The sequence below is a fragment of the Anabrus simplex genome, chromosome 2, assembly GCF_040414725.1.
Source record: "Anabrus simplex isolate iqAnaSimp1 chromosome 2, ASM4041472v1, whole genome shotgun sequence".
NCBI classification, from domain to species: Eukaryota; Metazoa; Arthropoda; class Insecta; order Orthoptera; family Tettigoniidae; genus Anabrus; species Anabrus simplex.
Genome location: NC_090266.1, coordinates 321,116,957 through 321,136,211, shown reverse-complemented (window position 1 = coordinate 321,136,211; position 19,255 = coordinate 321,116,957). Strand labels below are relative to the sequence as shown.

General features: G+C 40.6%; 1 protein-coding gene across 1 annotated transcript in view; it reads left to right on the top strand.

Annotated features, from left to right (window-relative positions):
* Positions 1-2,931: 2,931 nt before the first annotated feature.
* apolpp (apolipophorin) overlaps positions 2,932-19,255 on the top strand; it is an 89,047-nt gene continuing 72,723 nt past the window's right edge. Inside the window, exons 1-7 of the mRNA XM_067140672.2 lie at positions 2,932-3,009; positions 12,228-12,260; positions 12,361-12,560; positions 14,143-14,328; positions 15,454-15,603; positions 15,796-15,991; positions 16,961-17,219. Of these exons, the coding sequence (XP_066996773.2) occupies positions 2,940-3,009; positions 12,228-12,260; positions 12,361-12,560; positions 14,143-14,328; positions 15,454-15,603; positions 15,796-15,991; positions 16,961-17,219 (1,094 nt within the window). The 5' untranslated portion in view covers positions 2,932-2,939. The remainder of the gene's footprint in view (positions 3,010-12,227; positions 12,261-12,360; positions 12,561-14,142; positions 14,329-15,453; positions 15,604-15,795; positions 15,992-16,960; positions 17,220-19,255) is intronic.

Genomic DNA, 19,255 nt, shown 5'->3' with positions numbered 1-19,255 from the left:
ACCAAGTAGCACTCCACTTGATAAGGGTTTTAACCGATAATGGGCACCAAAATTTGGGCTGAATGTCTATGTTTTGGAGAAAGAAAATAATTGGGAAGTTTAGTTTCTTATTGTCTTTGTGTATTGGTTTTCAATCTTCCTTATCGCTTCGGAAAGGACGTATATGACTGTGTTACGAATCGTGTTATCGAAGACAAGAGGTAGAGTTAAAACGGCATTGGGAGAGAACTCTAGTGATTGTGACTGCTAGTAATATCAATGTTAATGGCTAGCGTCACTAAATGTCCTTATCGTCAATCACAATCAATCACTACTGATCTGCATTTAGGGCAGTCGCCCAGGTGGCAGATTCCCTATCTGTTGTTTTCCTAGCCTTTTCTTAAATGATCGCAAAGAAATAGGAAAATTATTGAACATTACCCTTGGTAAGTTATTCCAATCCCTAACTCCCCTTCTTATAAATGAATATTTGCCCCAATTTGTCCTCTTGAATTCCAACTTTATCTTCATATTGTGATCTTTCCTACTTTTAAAGACACCACTCAAACTTATTCGTCTACTGATGTCCTCCCACGCCATCTCTCCATTGACAGCTCGGAACATACCACTTAATCGAGCAGCTCGTCTCCTTTCTTCAAAGTCTTCCCAGCCCAAACATTGCAACATTTTTGTAACGCTACTCTTTTGTCGGAAATCACCCAGAACAAATCGAGCTGCTTTTCTTTGGATTTTTTCCAGTTCTTGAATCAAGTAATCCTGGCGAGGGTCCTATACACTGGAACCATACTCTAGTTGGGGTCTTACCAGAGACTTATATGCCCTCTCCTTTACATCCTTACTACAACCCCTAAATACCCTCATAACCATGTGCAGAGATCTGTACCCTTTATTAACAATCATATTTATGTGATTACCCCAATGAAGGTCTTTTCTTATATTAACACCTAGGCACTGTACTTACAATGATCCCCAAAAGGAACTTTCGCCCCATCAACACAGTAATTAAAACTGAGACGACTTTTCCTATTTGTGAAACTCACAACCTGACTTTTAACCCCGTTTATCTTCATACCATTGCCTACTGCCCATCTCGCAACACTATCGAGGTCCCTCAGTTGCCACGGCGAAGCTGATAATTCGTAAATTTGGGACGTCGTAACGGGGAAAACCGGGCCGAATGAGCGGCTCCTCTACTCTGTCCAGGTTGGGGAATCGAATGAGGGTAGTCAGTCACTGTTTAGGGGTGCTCAAATGAGAAAAAGGAGGGAGAGAAGTACCGATGTCAAAATATTTACTTGCAGTCGCTTAAGTGCGGCCGGTATCCAGTATTCGGGAGATAGTGGGTTCGAACCCCACTGTCGGCAGCCCTGGAGATGGTTTTCCGTGGTTTCCCATTTTAACGCCAGGTAAATGCTGGGGCTGTACCGTAATTAAGGCCACGACCGCTTCCTTCCCAGTCCTAGCCCTTTCCTGTCCCATCGTCGCCATGAGACCTGTCTGTGTCGGTGCGACGTAAAGTCAATAGCAAAACAAAATAAAAAATTTACTGCCATGTCAAAGAGCACCTCCCCACAAGAAACTACAATAGAACATCCCAACATGTGTGAGATCATTGAACTGTTACAGTGCGAGGCATTGTTAATACGTTAATCAGAAATAATCCTCGAGAAGAGCTTGGAATTGAATCAGAGAACATCTTAACAGCTGACTATCATGCTTATTACAAGACCGGGAAAGATATCACAAGATACAGAAAGGAAGGCTCGAAAAGCAGAATTCAGCGAGGTACTGAAGTGGTCTATTGTACATCTTAAACAAGGCACTGTTGTCTCATTGTGACATATACTGTAGGTTTCACACAACATGTCAAGGAAATAGACTTTCAGCCGAAGTGGCTAGAACTGATGATTGGAAGGGATGCTAAATTCTAACACCGAAACAATTGCCCTAACATAGTAAACTGGACCACACGCACCACATTGATCGGACGCCGATTTATGGAAAGTAAAGAGGGAATTTAATTCACCCCTCTTTCTGGTTTTGTTACTTCAGGCTGAGTTCAGCCCGACCCCGAAGTCGAACCCACCTCCACCTCCAGGATTAAGGTAATTTCCCAGATCAAGAACGAGGGTATTATCTCGATATACCTGGAATAAGTAAGGAAGTACCAAGGTTCGCATCTGGACGTTGCTGCCTTAACGTATAGCAGATTTAATCGCTCACTTGCAAGGATGGAAGGTTGTTTAACCGTGGTATGTAAATAACTGTCCCCTAACAAGATATCTGGGACGTTGTGTTGTAGCCCGCGGTTTGGTCTCCGTCTACTTTCAACATTTAAAAAAATGTATTAATCTGCTTGAAATTACAGGTGACCAGGAGGAGCTTACACGTTGAAAGCCTACAGCTGTGTCTTCAGTCAAAACAGGTCATGAACAACTCTGGGTTCACTCACAAGATCTGACGCTTGTAGACATATCTGTTGACCGATATAGCATGAACAAGGATGGGAGGAAATACTGGTAAAGTTAAGAATCAACAATGTGCATACATATAATTAGAGGAAAACGAATTAAAGGAGTCAAGGGTAAGGAAAGTAGAGACATTCATGAATGAGTAGCATATCACAAAATATTAAGAAAGAAGCGTTAATTTTGGAGTGAATTCAGGACGGAAAAATATTTTACATAACAGTAGTTATGAAGTACCAAAATTATGAAAGAATCTCGAATATGAGTTATTTGTCCAGCCAGCGCTGTTTGCAAGGTGGATAGGGAGATGTGTCATAGTGACAAGGAGCTGCCTGCCAGCAAGCAGCCCCCCACTGCCCCCCTCTTAGGTCATAGCCTATCAGCCATAACTCCCCTCTCCCCTCTCATCAGTGATAGCCTTATAAATGTTGCAGGAAGGCTGGCTCACTGTCTTGTAGTGTGTTGGTCACCATGGGGACTCAACTGTGGACTTGGACCGTGTGGCTGTTCATACTCTATGGAACCACATCTACAGTGACAGGTCAGTAGTGTGTTCAGTAAACGACTTAGACAAGTGAATTTCAAATACTAGGCTACAATCAGCTATCAATATTTATAGCCCTCTTTTACGAAGCAACTGTTTGGGCTTACATTTGTAGTGGAGCAATGGATAACATTTTGGGCCATCAGCTCTACATTCAAAATATTTTATACCAACTAATGAGAAAGTAAAAAATGTAAAGGAAAGAACTGTACAGTGATTTAGACCCAAATGGATGTTATATATTGTTTTAAAGGGACGCTACGGAGTTAAATGGAAAGGACCGAGTGTATATGCTATGTTTACAAAATTATTTTTCTTTGCATGATATCTTTCTTCCATGTGCGATTTAAAAAAATCTTCAGTTGTCAAACATTAAAATTACTTTTTCTCATACAAATTTTCAGCGGATTGTTAAACCTATCAGCTGAATAAATGTTCAATTCATATGTTAGGAAATGTGCTATATATTTGTGTGAAGGGGGTACATAGAAGTAACTCTAGTTGTTTTGGAGTATTTAAACAAATATAATATAAATAGGAAGCCAACAAACTACCTTCAACAAAATTGTATTTCAATTAAGTGACGGCACTGCATTAAAATAGATTGCGAACTTTCTGACCAATAGCTATTCCAAATTTGGAAATAATAAATACGACAGTTTACGGTTGCTGTTAATGATATTCTAACGATCCTTTAAATATCTGAAAGAATGTTGAGAATTTCGTCGAAGTATATACATCGGTTACATTGTTTCAATTAACTCTGTAGTGCCCATTTAATGTCATTTTTAGCTAACGTCTCTGTAGCAGATTTATTATACTGCCATCTACATTTTGTCATCATTTAGTGTCATTTTATCGTCTAAAGTACGGTGTAGGCATTGTGCACTGAGGAAAGAAAGAAACTACGTACATGAATACATTACACATACACTATTTTGTATACGCATACAAGTGAATATGATATGCATAATAACATTTCATTCAGTCACCTGTTCTTTATATACAGTATAAGGTATAGAGAGGTTGTGGTCTTAGTATGACGAGGTACTGAGAATGCAAGGAAATAAAACACTTCTAGAGTCGAACTGCTTTGAATTATCCAATTGAATTATTATTTGCATTATCCAATAATTCACACATACACACAGTAGTATGAACGATTTAATTACTAGAGTTGGCAGTGAACAACATTACCTTATAACAAGGAATATTTAGCTCTTGTGCCGATTAATGGAAGTCGATGTACTAGGTTCCTTCTTCACTGAACGTTTTTCTCAATAATGGGTCACAAGTAGCATGTTCGGTGACCTGATGCACAGGAAGAAGGTCAGTACAACATCCACAGCCATGTATTATAGGAATGAGTGTGGATTTATTTTGCAAGTGCTGTGATCCAAAATCTATGGAACTTAGTTCCTCGAATTACTATTCTGCGTTCCTACTTGCTTGATATCCGAAACTAAACAATCATGTAGTACATCAGTGCGCGTTAGTGACTACCGTTGGGGCACTGAATTTGAATGTAAAGTTGAATTAAAGACGATCAAAGTGACAGAACATCGGCCCTTGAGAAGCTAATCTCATAAACGTGTTAGAGAAAAATATTTCTTATTTTTTTAATAAATGTTTTCTTCAGGTATCACGAAACGAAAGATAAAAGTGAAACGTATTTTGCGAACTACATATACATTTACATACCATACATTTTGGTACAAAATTTTACATTGTAACGAATATTTTCACATAATTTACTGAATGCTTCGTAAGCACACGCAGCAGTAACGTCTACAGACAGAGATTGGCATCCATAATAAAAACCTCGAGACTGAAATATCACAGAAAATAGCTACTTTCTATCACTGTACATCCTAGAAGAACTCCGTTAATATTTTTAAACAAACGATTTATCTTGTTAATGAAAACTATACCGTGAATAGTATATATGAAGACCGGCCTTGTTTGAGTGATTTTATACTAGAGAATTTTTCTATAGTTCTGTGATTTAGGAATAAAACAATGTGGCTGATTTGTCGTGTTTCTAGAAAGGAAATGCTGTCTTCATTTCTTTTGTTCACGTGATTCACTTAATGCTTCATGACCTGGGCGTATAACGCAACTTTGTTAATATTGGTAGATCATGGCAGAGCCCATATTTCGCTATGTAATCTTACGAAGTCTCCCAAATTATTAAAAGGAAAAATAGTAAATAGTAATTTTGCTTAGGAAAATTCAACTCCAGAGTTTTTCAAGGTTTTCTCCAGTTCCCTTTCTGCAGTCATAATTTATAGCATTAATGGTTCTACTAAATCCTCCAGAAGATATGGTTACAGTTGTTTGAAATACAGCCACTGTCACTGACTAGTTTTTGACACTCGAACGACGCGGTAAAGGATTAATGTGAAGTATGAATTAACGCGTTCAGAAACAAGGAGGATTATATTACTTCAAGGCAGAGGAATGTACCTGTTTTAGTGGCCACACTAATTTCGTAACAACATTAGTGACTTTGAGGGCCGTAACTGGTGTAAGCATCGGCAGTTGCAGAGCAGGCGCCCTAGACTGGTTTGTGGTCCGACAGCTCTGCATTCCGTCCGACCACCCGAGCAACGGTTCTGCACCTCTGCATTTGGGAAACGGAGAGGGGATGGTCCCCACCGTCGGCTGCCCTGAGAATGGTTTTCCGTGGTTTTCCATTTTCTTGCACTAAGGGGATTGTCGGGACATTTCCTAGTTTAGGCTACGGCCACAAACCCTTCATCTTCACCATCACAACTCTCCCGGGTTGAGGGACGGCGTCACCGTCTACTAAGAGGCCCGCCTTCCCTTCAGTAGAGGAATGAAAACACTCTGGTAGCAGTAGTTAGATACTAAACAACGTACTGTTATTGTCAAAGCCAGCATTTTCCCTCCTCATATGGATAATATTTTGAAGGCAAAAATTCTTTTCATAAAGATAATAATCATTACCAAAATTAAATGGAGACTGTTGGAAGAGTGGGAAATAATTACTTTCACTATTCATAACTTGCATTCGGGTTCGAACCCCACTCTCAGCAGTACTGAAAATGGTTTTCAGTGGTGTCCCATTTTCACACCAGTCAAATGCTGGGGCTGTACCTTAATTAAGGCCACAGCCGTTTCCTTCCCACTCCTAACCCTTTCCTATTCCATCATCGTCGTAAGACCTGTCTGTGTCTGGGGGACGTAAACAAGTCTATTCATAATCTCGGCACCAAGTGAGGTTGAGTGGTTGGCTGCAAGCTGGCAGCCATTGCCCTCAGGAATTAAGGAGGTACTCATTTTTTGTGAAAGTTTAGTGAACTCCAGGCCTATGTGCCTCTTCATAAGAGCAAGCTTGGTTTCTAATTATTTAAACTTGCTGATGGGAATCGAACCCACGTCCTTCTGCATGAGCCGTTAACGCTATTACCACTTCGGCCAGGCATTCTTCCACTAATGAATGCATCTTAATTCTTTTATGAATTGAGTTTCTCAATCATTTGTCTACAACTAAACATTACAAATTGTAACTGCTCACTGAAAATGCCTAGCGTACAGCGTTTTGTTTTCATTTTCACTTCTTACAATATTTTTCCGGGCACAAAACGCTTCTTGTGGTGCAATTATAATCAAAATATGTTGAAACATACCAAAAATATTCTCAAAGGTAAACATATTCGTTTGCTCCAGGTTAAAAAGTATAAGGATGTATTGGATACATTTTTGCACGTGCAGATTTAGGCTAAGACTACACATTTTCAAAAAGAAGAGAATTATACGAGAAAGTAAAACCAGGATCAAATTTCGTTTTCGCATGTACGAACTCTGATTCATCTAAGTTTCAGTAGTAGAGAGAGTGACTTTCAAAAGAACTGCTGTATATAATAAATGTACAACTAAACAGCTCTAAAGGGGCGGTGAAGATCCAAATGTGACATGAAAGAATAGGATTCAAACAGTAAAAGTGGCAGAATTCGGTCACACCTACCCTTAAGTATATAAAATATGATCCATCCCCAGTGACACAAATACTATCCATTTAGCCGTTGGAAGAGTTATGTTTTGGAGAGCACTGAGGTTTATTCCGCAAATAAGTCAAAGAAAACAAAGTATTATTTACTGATTAAAAGAATGGTTTTAAATGTATATGTAGGTTGGTCGAAATCAACCGGCCAAGTTCACTTGAATGTTAATTCATGTACCAAAATTACCACAATTAACATATAACAGTACAAAATCTTCACAAGTCCATTAATCAGCTGGGGAGTTTGAAGAATATTCAGTTAAAATCTCTTTGTGTTTAGTAATAACTCTGTTTCTGCTTTGTCTACAGCCACTAAGTAACATGAACGACAATTTTATATTTGCGAGTTCCTAACAACTTCACAACTTCACGCACTGTGGTGGTAATGGGCCTCCTAGGATGTAGCCAAATTAACAGTTACCTAGTTCGTCTCTTTAGCTTACTATATTTCATCTCCTGCCAAATTTTTGCAATCGATTCAGTTCACCGCGTTCATCACGAACCAAAAGACAGCTATTTTTGTTTACATATTTTCGATAAAAATTAACGATTGTATAATGAGGTTCGGTTCTTGATGAAAGAAGCTTCGAACACAGTGCATGGAAAACGCTAAAAAGGAAAGCATGTGACTCATTTAGAGAAGAGTCTGGTTATCATACTTTGTCCTTATGCAGACTGAGTTCTGTTTGATTTCGAAAGTATAGTATTTCTGCCTTTCTGACATCGTTACGTATTTAGGTCTGCAAATCGCTATGCTGTCAAATTCTTCAAGGACTTAATTACATAACACGAATTCGAAGTGCCCCATAACCCTTAACATTGTGATAATTTCGCCGTGAACCATGACCAGCTTGAAGTCATAGATTACTATCTGCGCGAAAACTTCAAAGTGAGGTCATTACCAAGGTCAGTGTTAAGGTTTGATAACACGGAGCTGTGTCATCATTTGCCTTGATAGCAATAATGAGAATTGCAATTTAGCTTTTAATGTGATATTAAACTTTAGAAAACCGGGCGAGTTGGCCGTGCGCGTAGAGGCGCGCGGCTGTGAGCTTGCATCCGGGAGATAGTAGGTTCGAATCCCACTATCGGCAGCCCTGAAAATGGTTTTCCGTGGTTTCCCATTTTCACACCAGGCAAATGCTGGGGCTGTACCTTAATTAAGGCCACGGCCACTTCCTTCCAACTCCTAGGCCTTTCCTATCCCATCGTCGCCATAAGACCTATCTGTGTCGGTGCGACGTAAAGCCCATAGCAAAAAAAAAACTTTAGAAATCTGGAACTGGGTATTCCCTACAGAGAAGGTCTAATACATCTTTGATTCCAGTGGCACCATTACGATGTAAAAATGACTGATGACTAAGCTTGCCACATGCCAGTTCATCATTCCCCTAACGACAACGCTGTCTTCTGTCCTGTTACTATACTGACTTTAATATCTTGTACATTTAGTTCAGAATAGGAAAATAATTCCGAAAGTCAAATATGGTGCAATCAAAGGATCTGTCAGCAGAGGGAACTTCATGCCTCAGAGTAAAACCACTCAAATTTGACTCCCACTTCGTCATATGTTACTGAAGGTAGCACTAACTAGCGCCAACGACTTCCGAGGTCAGTAAAAGACTGAGGCAATTCAGTGCTTACCTGCGCTGACATTACTTCTTAATGTTGTATTGTAGCCTACTTACTAATGTATTGTCCACATGAGGAAAATGCTGGGGCTGTACTTTAATTCATCATTGCGTAGCCGAAAACCTTCAATGTGTTAGTGCGAAGTTAAACCACTAGGTAAAGAAATGCATTTCCAAACTGATGTGTAGTCCCATTTCTTGATACGGGGCCGGGGATGAGTTGAGATGAATTTATATATTATTTTACTGAAAAAATGAAATGTCGTATGGCTTTTAGTGCCGGGATATCCCAGGACGGGTTCGGCTCGCGAGGTGCAGGTCTTTCTATTTGACGCCTGTAGGCGATCTGCGCGTCGTGATGAGGATGAAATGATGATGAAGACAACGCATACACCCAGCCCCCGGGCCATTGGAATTAACCAATTAAGGTTAAAATCCCCGACCCGGCCGGGAATCGAACCCGGGACCCTCTGAACCAAAGCCCAGTACGCTGACCGTTCAGCCAACGAGTCGGATATTATTTTACTGCCGGATGCCCTTCCTGACGCAACTACAGTTGAGGAGATAATGAATATGAAATGAAGTAAGGTGATTGAAATTGGGTAAGGAGATGGAAGAAATCGGCTGGGGCCTATGAATAGAGACTGTCCCGGCATTTGCCTGGAATTGACAATGGAAAACCACAGAAAACCATCCTCAGGACAGCTGACAGTGGGGTTCGAACGCATGTGTCTCCCGAATGCAGAGTTTGGCTCCATAGCCGTAACGCGTTAACATTCACGGCCAATCCGCTTGGTCATCTTCTCAATGCTGCATTGTATTCCCAAATTGGCAAACCTTCTTAATTCTGTATTGTAGTCCCGAACTGACATACGTTCCCAATGATGTATTGTAGTCCCGAATTGGCAAACCTTCTTAATTCTGTATTGTAGTCCCGAACGGACATACCTTCTCAATGCTGTATTGTATTCCCAAATTGGCATTCCTTCTCAATTCTGTATTGTAGTCCCGAACTGACAAACGTTCTCAATGCTGTATTGTATTCCCAAATTGGCATACCTCCTTAATTCTGTATTGTAGTCCCGAACTGACATACGTTCTCAATGCTGTATTGTATTCCCAAATTGGCATACCTTCTTAATTCTGTATTGTAGTCCCGAACTGACATACCTTCTTAATGATGTATTGTAGTCCTGAATTGGCATACCTTCTTAATTATGTATTGTAGTCCCGAACTGACATATCTTCTCAATGCTGTATTGTATTCCCAAATTGGCATACCTTCTTAGTTCTGTATTGTAGTCCCGAACTGACATACTTTCTCAATGCTGTGTTATATCCCCGAACTGACATACATTCTCAATGCTGTATTGTATTCCCGAACTGACATACATTCTCAATGGTGTATTGTAGCCCCGAACTGACATACGTTCTCACTGCTGTATTGTAGTCCCGAACTGACATACCTTCTCAATGGTGTATTGTAGCCCCGAACTGACATACGTTCTCAATGATGTATTGTAGTTCTAAACGGGCATACCTTCTTAATTCTTTATTGTAGTTCCAAACAGACACACCTTCTCAATGCTGTATTGTAGTTCTAAACGGGCATACCTTCTCAATGCTATATTGTAGTCCCGAACTGACATACCTTCTCAATGCTGTATTGTAGTCCCGATGGCATACGTTCTCAATTATGTATTGTAGTCCCGAATTAGCATACCTTCTTAATTCTGTATTGTAATTCTAAGCGGACATACCTTCTCAATGCGGTATTGTAGTCCAGAACTGACATACCTTCTTATTGCTGTCCGGCTCCATGGCTAAATGGTTAGCGTGCTGGCCTTTGGTCACAGGAGTCCCGGGTTCGATTCCCGGCAGGGTCGGGAATTTTAACCATCATTGGTTAATTTCGCTGGCACTGGGGCTGGGTGTATGTGTCGTCTTCATCATCATTTCATCCTCATCACGACGCGCAGGCCACCTACGGGTGTCAAATCGAAAGACCTGCACCTGGCGAGCCGAACATGTCCTCGGACACTCCCGGCACTAAAAGCCATACGCCATTTCATTTTATCTTATTGCTGTATTGTAGTTCTAAACGAACATACCTTCTCAATGCTGTATTGTAGTCCCGAACTGACACACCTTCTCAATGGTGTATAGTAGTCCCGAAATGACATACCTTCTTATTGCTGTACTGTAGTTCTAAACGGACATACCTTCTCAATGCTGTATTGTAGTCCCGAACTGACATACCTCCTTAATGCTGTATTGTAGTTCTAAACGGGCATACCTTCTCAATACTGTATTGTAGTCCCGAAATGATAAACCTTCGTAATGCTGTATTGTAGTCCCGAACTGACATACCATCTTAATGTCCTACTCGTTGGCTGAATTGTCAGCGTACTGGCCTTCGTTTCAGAGGGTCCCGAGTTCGATTCCCGGCCGGGTCGGGAATTTTAACCTCGATTGGTTAATTCCAGTGGCTCGGGGGTTGCTTATTTGTGGTGTCCCCAATATCCCTGCAACTCACACACCACACATAACTCTACCCCCAACACAATAACGCGCAGTTACCTACACATGGCAGATGCCGCCCACCCTCAGTCGAGGGTCTGCCTTACAAGGGCTGCACTCGGCTAGAAATAGCCACACGAAATGATATATATGTACCTTCTTAATGCTGTATTGTACTCCAAACGGACGTACCTGCTCAATGCGGAATTGTAGTCATAAACTGACACTACCCTTAAAAATGCACTAATGTTTTCTATTCTATACATGAATGCACTAATCAGACGTACGGTAGAGCATAGAATACCCTCTCTGAGAATATTTTACGTTTATTTACTTGCGTAAAAGTCAGTTAGGTATACAGTCCAGTCGTTATCATTTCATACGATAGTTTTCCAAGATTTTATCTCTTTTGTTGGTTCATTGCTTGGGAAAGGAAATGTAATGAGCTATGCATTTCCATTAAACACATGCAAACATCGTAAATAGATCTTCAAGCAAACCTTGCAAATAAGTTGTCCAGTCTTCAAAATGGTCTTCCCAATGTAGACATTATTTGTGAAATAAGTAGATTTTGAGCTGGTTTGGAATGATACTCCTGATGCAAGCGGAGAAATGACAGCCGAATCACTCTCTTTCAGTATTACGAAGTTTACATGACTGTTGTTTCTCCGACTACATCGTGTGAGATGTTCGAGATTGAATATTCGGTGTGTTTCAAGTACGCCATCGTGAGCCACGAATGAAGAAGTTTTGATGCGTGACATGTTTCCCGAATATTCTGTCAATTATTAAGAAATTTCTTTGTTGGTCTATTGTAAGGTCACAGTTCACCAGGAGCCAACCGATTTCGTTACGGACTTTCTAATGTGAATTCAGTAACGTGTATTCTGTATTAATTATAAATTTAGCACAAACCTTGGTCTACGTAGACAAGGTAGTGTTACATTTTCTGAAGCAGTATTTATGTTTCCTGTCCTCATATACCACGTTGTACTGTGGATCAAATATTCTACTAATATTTATTTATTTCATTTCAGTGGCGGCGAAATGCCAGCAGGAATGCCCTTCAAGTAAGTAAAACTAAATATACTGATAGTATTCATTTGAGCTTAAGAAATTCTCTTCTCCAGTATGTTTTGAGATCAACACACTTTGTCCATTTTTTTACAGCATCAACATCAGTATTCCAGTACCAAGATGGCCACAAATACACCTACAATTTGGAAGGCACATCCGTTACTACGTTACCTGGAACCGAGGGAGACGTTAGCAAACTGCAGCTGAAGGCAACAGTGGAGCTGAGCGTCCAAAGTGCTTGCAGTCATGTTGTTAAACTAAAAGACGTTCGGATAACTGGAGCAGGAGGAAAGGTACGCGCATACCGTATCAGCAATCTGTGCATTTCTCTGTTTATTTATTTCATATACATTAACTGGTCAGTGTCCGACTCGTTGGCTGAATGGTCAGCGTACTGGCCTTCAGTTCAGAGGGTCCCGGGTTCGATTCCCGGCCGGGTCGGGGATTTTAACCTTCATTGGTTAATTCAATGGCCCGGGGGCTGGGTGTTTGTGCTGTTCCCAACATTCCTGCAACTTACACACCACACATAACACTATCCTCCACCATAATAACACTCAGTTACCTACACATGGCGAATGCCGCCCACCCTCATCGGAGGGTCTGCCTTACAAGGGCTGCACTCGGCTAGAAATAGCCACACGAAATTATTATTATTATTATTATTATTATTATTATTATTATTATTATTATTATTATTATTATTATACTGGTCAGTGAATGAATGAATGAATGAATTAATCATAGAATCAATCAGCGAATTGTCATGGGAACAACGCTTATAATAGAAAACGCTTAAAATCGCACTCTTGATTATTCCAATAGTGGTTTTCCATTCCAAATATATTTGAATGCCAAAATGATACCCAACATATAATCCATGGCTGCTTCCATCCCATTGTGGACTCCGTTACTACAAACACACAGCAGTATCAACACCACAGTCATACATGCCAGAAGACTGTTTTCACACGCACAAAGTGCACGGGGCTGCCGGACACGGTGTCCTAAGCTCCTCACATGAAACAATAATAATAATACAACATAATGTAGGCAAGATTCGTTAGGCAAAGGATTAATCCTCTTAATACTAAGTTTAACAATTGAAAGAAAATACTTCTTTCCATAGAATTAATATAATTTAATGTTTTTGGTATTACGTCCAACTAACTACTTTTACGATTTTCGGAGACATGGAAGTGCCGGAATTTTATCCCGTGGAAGTTCATTTACGTGACAGTAAATGTGCCGACACGAGACTGGCGTATTTGAGCACTTACAAATACCACACGACTGAGTAGGGATCGAACCCGCCAACTTGAGCTCTCTCAGCCTGGCATAGAGCTAAAATATGACTGGGATTTATTTCAAATAATATGTATCTTCCTTCTCATTCTACAAAATGTTTGATTCTTCATCATTCGAATACCTGATTGATCAGATTTAACTAGTTACTGTAAATAATTGATGTTTATGGAGTGCACCTACAATTTGGAAGGCGTGTCCGTTACTACGTTACCTAGAACTGAGGAAGACGTTAGCAAACTGCAGCTCAAGGCAACAGTAGAGCTCAGCATCCCAAAAATACAAACTTTACCAGTTCTTTCTGGCCACTTAATTACTTTTTAATGCCAGTTGTCATATCCTATCTTTCACTGTTTCCCATTTCATTTCCAATGTTTCTTCTTTCTAATTCTAACCTGTCACTATTTTATTCACTATCATTGTTAGGAATTTATTTAGAATTCTTAGAATTTAGAATTATTTAGAATTATAAATTGCATTATTGTAATCAATCGTTCGCAATATTCTCTATCAAGCAGGAGGATGGCTGTAGGTGGCATAGTAATGATACGTGTGTGTTATCTTTTTCAGAAATATGGCTCTTTGAAGAATCTTGAAGCACACTCGGCAATTGCCAACTTCCAAGGTGGCATTATCAACAGCCAACTCTGCACTGAAGAAGATGAACCAAGGGACTCATTAAACATCAAGAGGGCAGTTCTTTCCCTTCTACAGGTTTCTGCATCTGCTGGATCTGGAAACTCAATTGTCCGTGAGGTACGTCAAATTATGAGGAACCACTGAGGAGAGAAATAAGATACTGGAGTGATAATTGAAGGGAATGTCCGACTCGTTGGCCGAATGGTCAGCGTACTGTCCTTCGGTTCAGAGGGTCCCGGGTTCGATTCCCGGCCGGGTCGGGGATTTTAACCTTAATTGGTTAATTCCAATGGTCCGGGGGCTGGGTGTTTGTGCTGTCCCCAACATTCCTGCAACTCACACACCACACATAACACTATCCTCCACCACAATAACACGCAGTTACCTACAAATGGCAGATGCCGCCCACCCTCATCGGAGGGTCTGCCTTACAAGGGCTGCACTCGGCTAGAAATAGCCACACGAAATTATTATTATTGAAGGGAATTTGGACATTGAAATCGTTAGGTACTGTCTATGGTAAACATCCTTGGAGCCTGATGGGTAAGCTCAGGGGTCGTTAGTAAAGCATCAAGAAGAACAGTTAAGTTCACGATTCTTCCTTTCGTGAAAATCAGGTACACTTGCAATTCCGCCCTTACTTCTTTATCGCTTTAAAAATACAGTAGTACATTCCCCATAACTTGGGCTACCTTAGCATGGATATGTAGTTTCTTATTAACCTAATTGTCAGTTTTACAATGATCTCAAGTGATTCTGTTCTAAAAATTGTTTTCACTGAATGTTTCAGTATTTAATATTTTCTTCTAACATTCTTTATTACCAGCTACACCGACTGAGCTACACAGTCCGGAATTTTCGAAAGTCTGCGTATCCGAGATAACATGTCAAAATCCATCTCTGTACGGGTCATTGAAGACTCTTGGAGGAGTTGAATGTAAAGGGTTCCACTATTCTATGTCCAGCCACCTTTGCCCCTACGAATTACCTTGGTACTGGTGTTGGCTGAGTGGACCTCAAAACCATATAGGCCATACCTCTCCAAAAGTGGTTATCTCGTTTCGAAGTTTTCGACTTCCTCACGAGGAATCGAACCCAGATCCTTCCGAGTGAACCAAGCACGCCTTTACCCCCTCGACTATGCAGCCCCTATATCATGAACTTAAAAAGCTAAGATTGGGTAAAATTTGGTAAATTAAATAACTTTTTCAGAATGCTAATTATGTCATATTACTGTTTTAGGTGGATGTGTTCGGTATTTGCCCAACTGAAATCACTTCTTCTAGAGAGGGAGATGTTGTCACAGTGAAGAAAGTCAGGAACCTCAACAGGTGCGCACATCGTGAAGATCTTCGACAGGAAATCCTGTCGACACCATTTGTAGGCAATGCGGTGAGTTCAGTGAGTGTTTATAATATAACAAACAGAGAGATTCTTATATAGAATTAATTCAAATTCGTACACTCAATCTAATCAAGATAACATGATTTATATTGGTCTTGATTGTACAGAATATTTTCGTCTTGACCTTTCAAAGGAAATCATTCAAAATAATGATAGTAATAACAGCAATAACGATTTCAGGACTTGCACTCCACACCACTTCTAGAGTCCACTTACAGCTCTGAACAACAGATCAAGAAGGGCATCATCAGTAGTGCCGTTAGTCATGAGTCGTATTTATTCCGACCATTCTCAAGACTGGGGTCTGGCGCTAGGACCACTGTAGAAACCAAACTCACCCTCGCTTCGGAAACAGCTCAAGCCGACAGTGCACCAGGTAACGATATATTCTTGAAATACCTCAACACAAGGGCACTTACCTCTTGCATTCTCTCATTCCTCTGTAACCATATCTAAGCTCATTATGACCACCTTCCTCCTCAGTTGTTACACAACATACTACCAGTTAATGTCTCCAATAATGTCTCTTCCAGTGAAGAATTTAAGACTTTGCAGCAGTAATATATGATGGTATTATTATTATTATTATTATTATTATTATTATTATTATTATTATTATTATTATTATTATACCGCTTTTCCGGCGTCTGTGGGGTCGCGGGTGCGAACTGTGTCGCACATGTGGATGCAGCGCTGTTTTACGACCGAATGCCCTTCCTGACGCAACCTTATATGGAGAGATATAATCACTAATGTGTGTTTCTATGGTGATTGGTAGTATGGTGTGTTGTCTTAATATGAAGAAGATCACAAACACCCAATCCCCGAGCCAGAAGTATTAATCAAACACGATTAAAATCCCCGGCCTGGCCGGAAATGCAACCCGAGACCCTATGAACCGAAGGCCTCAACGCGGAACATTCATCCAAGGAGTCGGACTATTATTACTTTTTATATTATCAGAATCGAATCAAATTTCATTGCAAATTGGGATAAATTAGTCCGCTGCTTCAAAGGCATTTTGATTACTTTTGGAACAGAATAATTAAAGCTATATTGTATTACTGCAGTCCCATTTTTAATTTGTTGTTAATATCTGGTCAGACTATACTTACCTCCTCTTTTTTTTTTTACTGAAGGGCAATGAGATAAATTTCCCGCTGCGCAAGTTTAGGGTTTTTACTTTACGCTGATTCTCTGTCCAAGATGGTATACGTTACCATTTTAACACTCATTGCTTAGGGTATTTATACGACCTTTAGAAGAACTCATACCTTGCATGTGTACATAATTCATTGTATAGAGCAGTGTGTCTTATTATCAGCTATTCTGTTTTCTGTTCTAGCTTCCGCCAGTACTCCGCGATCAATAATTTTCGAAGCTCCGCACGTCAAAGCATCTTCTGCTACCACCAGTAACAAACAAGCAATTGTGGATGCTCTTCTTGCCGCGGGAGAGTCAATGAAGGTGTCAGTTGGAACTGATTCTGCCAGCAAGTTCAGAAAACTAGTCGAAGTGTTGAGGGACAGCTCGAAGGAAGATATTCTCACCGTATACGGACAAGTAAAGGCTGGTGCAGGGTTTAGCAACAAACATGCTGCTAGGTACGTATTACACTTTTCCTGTATCAATTACTACGTCGAATAGTCCTGTTCTTTGTTCAGTTCAATCCGCAGTCAGAGGACCCTAGACAATGAACGACCGAGCTCGATAGCTGCAGTCGCTTAAGTGCGGCCAGTATTCAGTAATCGGGAGATAGTGGGTTCGAGCCCCACTGTCGGCAGCCCTGAAGATGGTTTTCCGTGGTTTCCCATTTTCACAGCAGGCAAATGCTGGGGCTGTACCTTAATTCAGGCCACGGCCGCTTCCTTCCCATTCCTAAGCCTTTCATATCCCATCGTCGCCATAAGACATATCTGTGTCGGTGCGACGTAAAGCAAATAGCAAAGAAAAAGACAATGAACGGTCTAAGTGTGCATGAGTTTAATTTAGTCATTAATATTTTGAGATTCCTTTTAGTTGTTGTTAAAATTTAGGAGTAAGAAATATCGTAGGTACAATTGTCGTGTTCTCGAAGCAGGAGCAACCTGTGTTGTTGCAGTGTTTACCCAGTAGCAGCGATTGGCAATTGGAAGTGTGTGTGTGTGTGCGGGGGGACACATTTAGAGACAACAAAAACTAGCCGGGTTGTGCAGTATATAGTGGGCGGGGGGGAATATGTACAAAAACTGAAAAATAGCTACAAAATGGTAAGTTCTTTCATGCTCTCTGCATGAATTTCGACAGATAGGTAAAAGTGTACAGTTTACCAACTTAAGTGCGGAAATATACATATATATCTTTGTTTTGAATTTTGATACAATACCATAGGCCTGCAATAAAACTGTCACCAAAGGAACATTAATTACACGTGCATTATAATTAAATAGAAGTACGTAGTGATTATACGATTAAAAACATTTGGTATTTGACAACATATTAGAACCTAACAGACACTAAAGAGACTGCCAGACTGACGAATGCGCGCGGCAGGAGGGTGAATCATACCTCAGTGTCCATGACTTTGGAAAGAAATACCCCTGCTACCCTTCCTCACAGCACATGCAAAGCTAGTCGCGACTAACGACATTTTAAGCGTATTTCCGCTAATAAGGTTGTGTATAATTCAAGAAAATAAACGAAAGAATTAGCTGATAAGACAACAGGGCTTGTGAAAATTCCTGTAATTGCTAGTTTCAGCCTGCTAAAAAGGAATAAAAATGTAATGTTTTCTCCAAGAAGTGGTGGGGGGACTGCCCCCCTCCCACCAGTAGTCGCTACTTGTAGTTTGCAGAAAGTGATCATGCTCTATGAGAATGTCATTGACACAGATTTCCTATGTTCTCAAATGGGAAACGAAAACCACTTAAGCACTGCTGATGATGAAATTTGTATGTCCCTTTGTTTTTACTAATCTAGCAATGAGTTAACTTGCTCAGTTCTGGGATCTGTAGTTGTATCTAAAACAGGCCGATTATTGACCCCATGGCACTACAGCCCTTGAAGGGCCTTGTCCTACCAAGCGACCGCTGCTCAGCCCGAAGGCCTGCAGATTACGAGGTGTCGTGTGGTCAGCACGACGAATCCTCTCGGCCGTTATTCTTGGCTTTCTAGACCGGGGCCGCTATCTCACCGTCAGATAGCTCCTCAATTCTAATCACGTAGGCTGAGTGAACCTCGAACCAGCCTTCAGGTCCAGGTAAAAATCCCTGACCTGGCCGGGAATCGAACCCGGGGCCTCCGGGTAAGAGGCAGGCACGCTACCCCTACACCGCGGGGCCGGCGATTATTGACTACACGTCAATTATTTATTTATTTATTTATTTATTTATTTATTTATTTATTTATTTATTTATTTATTTATTTATTTATTTATTTATTTATTTATTTATTTATTTATTCTTGACTTACATTTGTGGCGAAGTTAGGGCTCACGGCCCTCTCTTACACTTACAATTTTCTTCACGTCACACCGACACAGATAGGTCTTAATGGCGACGATGGGATAGGAATGGCCTAGGAATGGGGAGGAAGCAGCCATGGCCTTAATTAAGGTACATCCCCAGCACTTGCCTGGCGTGAAAATGGGAAAACACGGAAA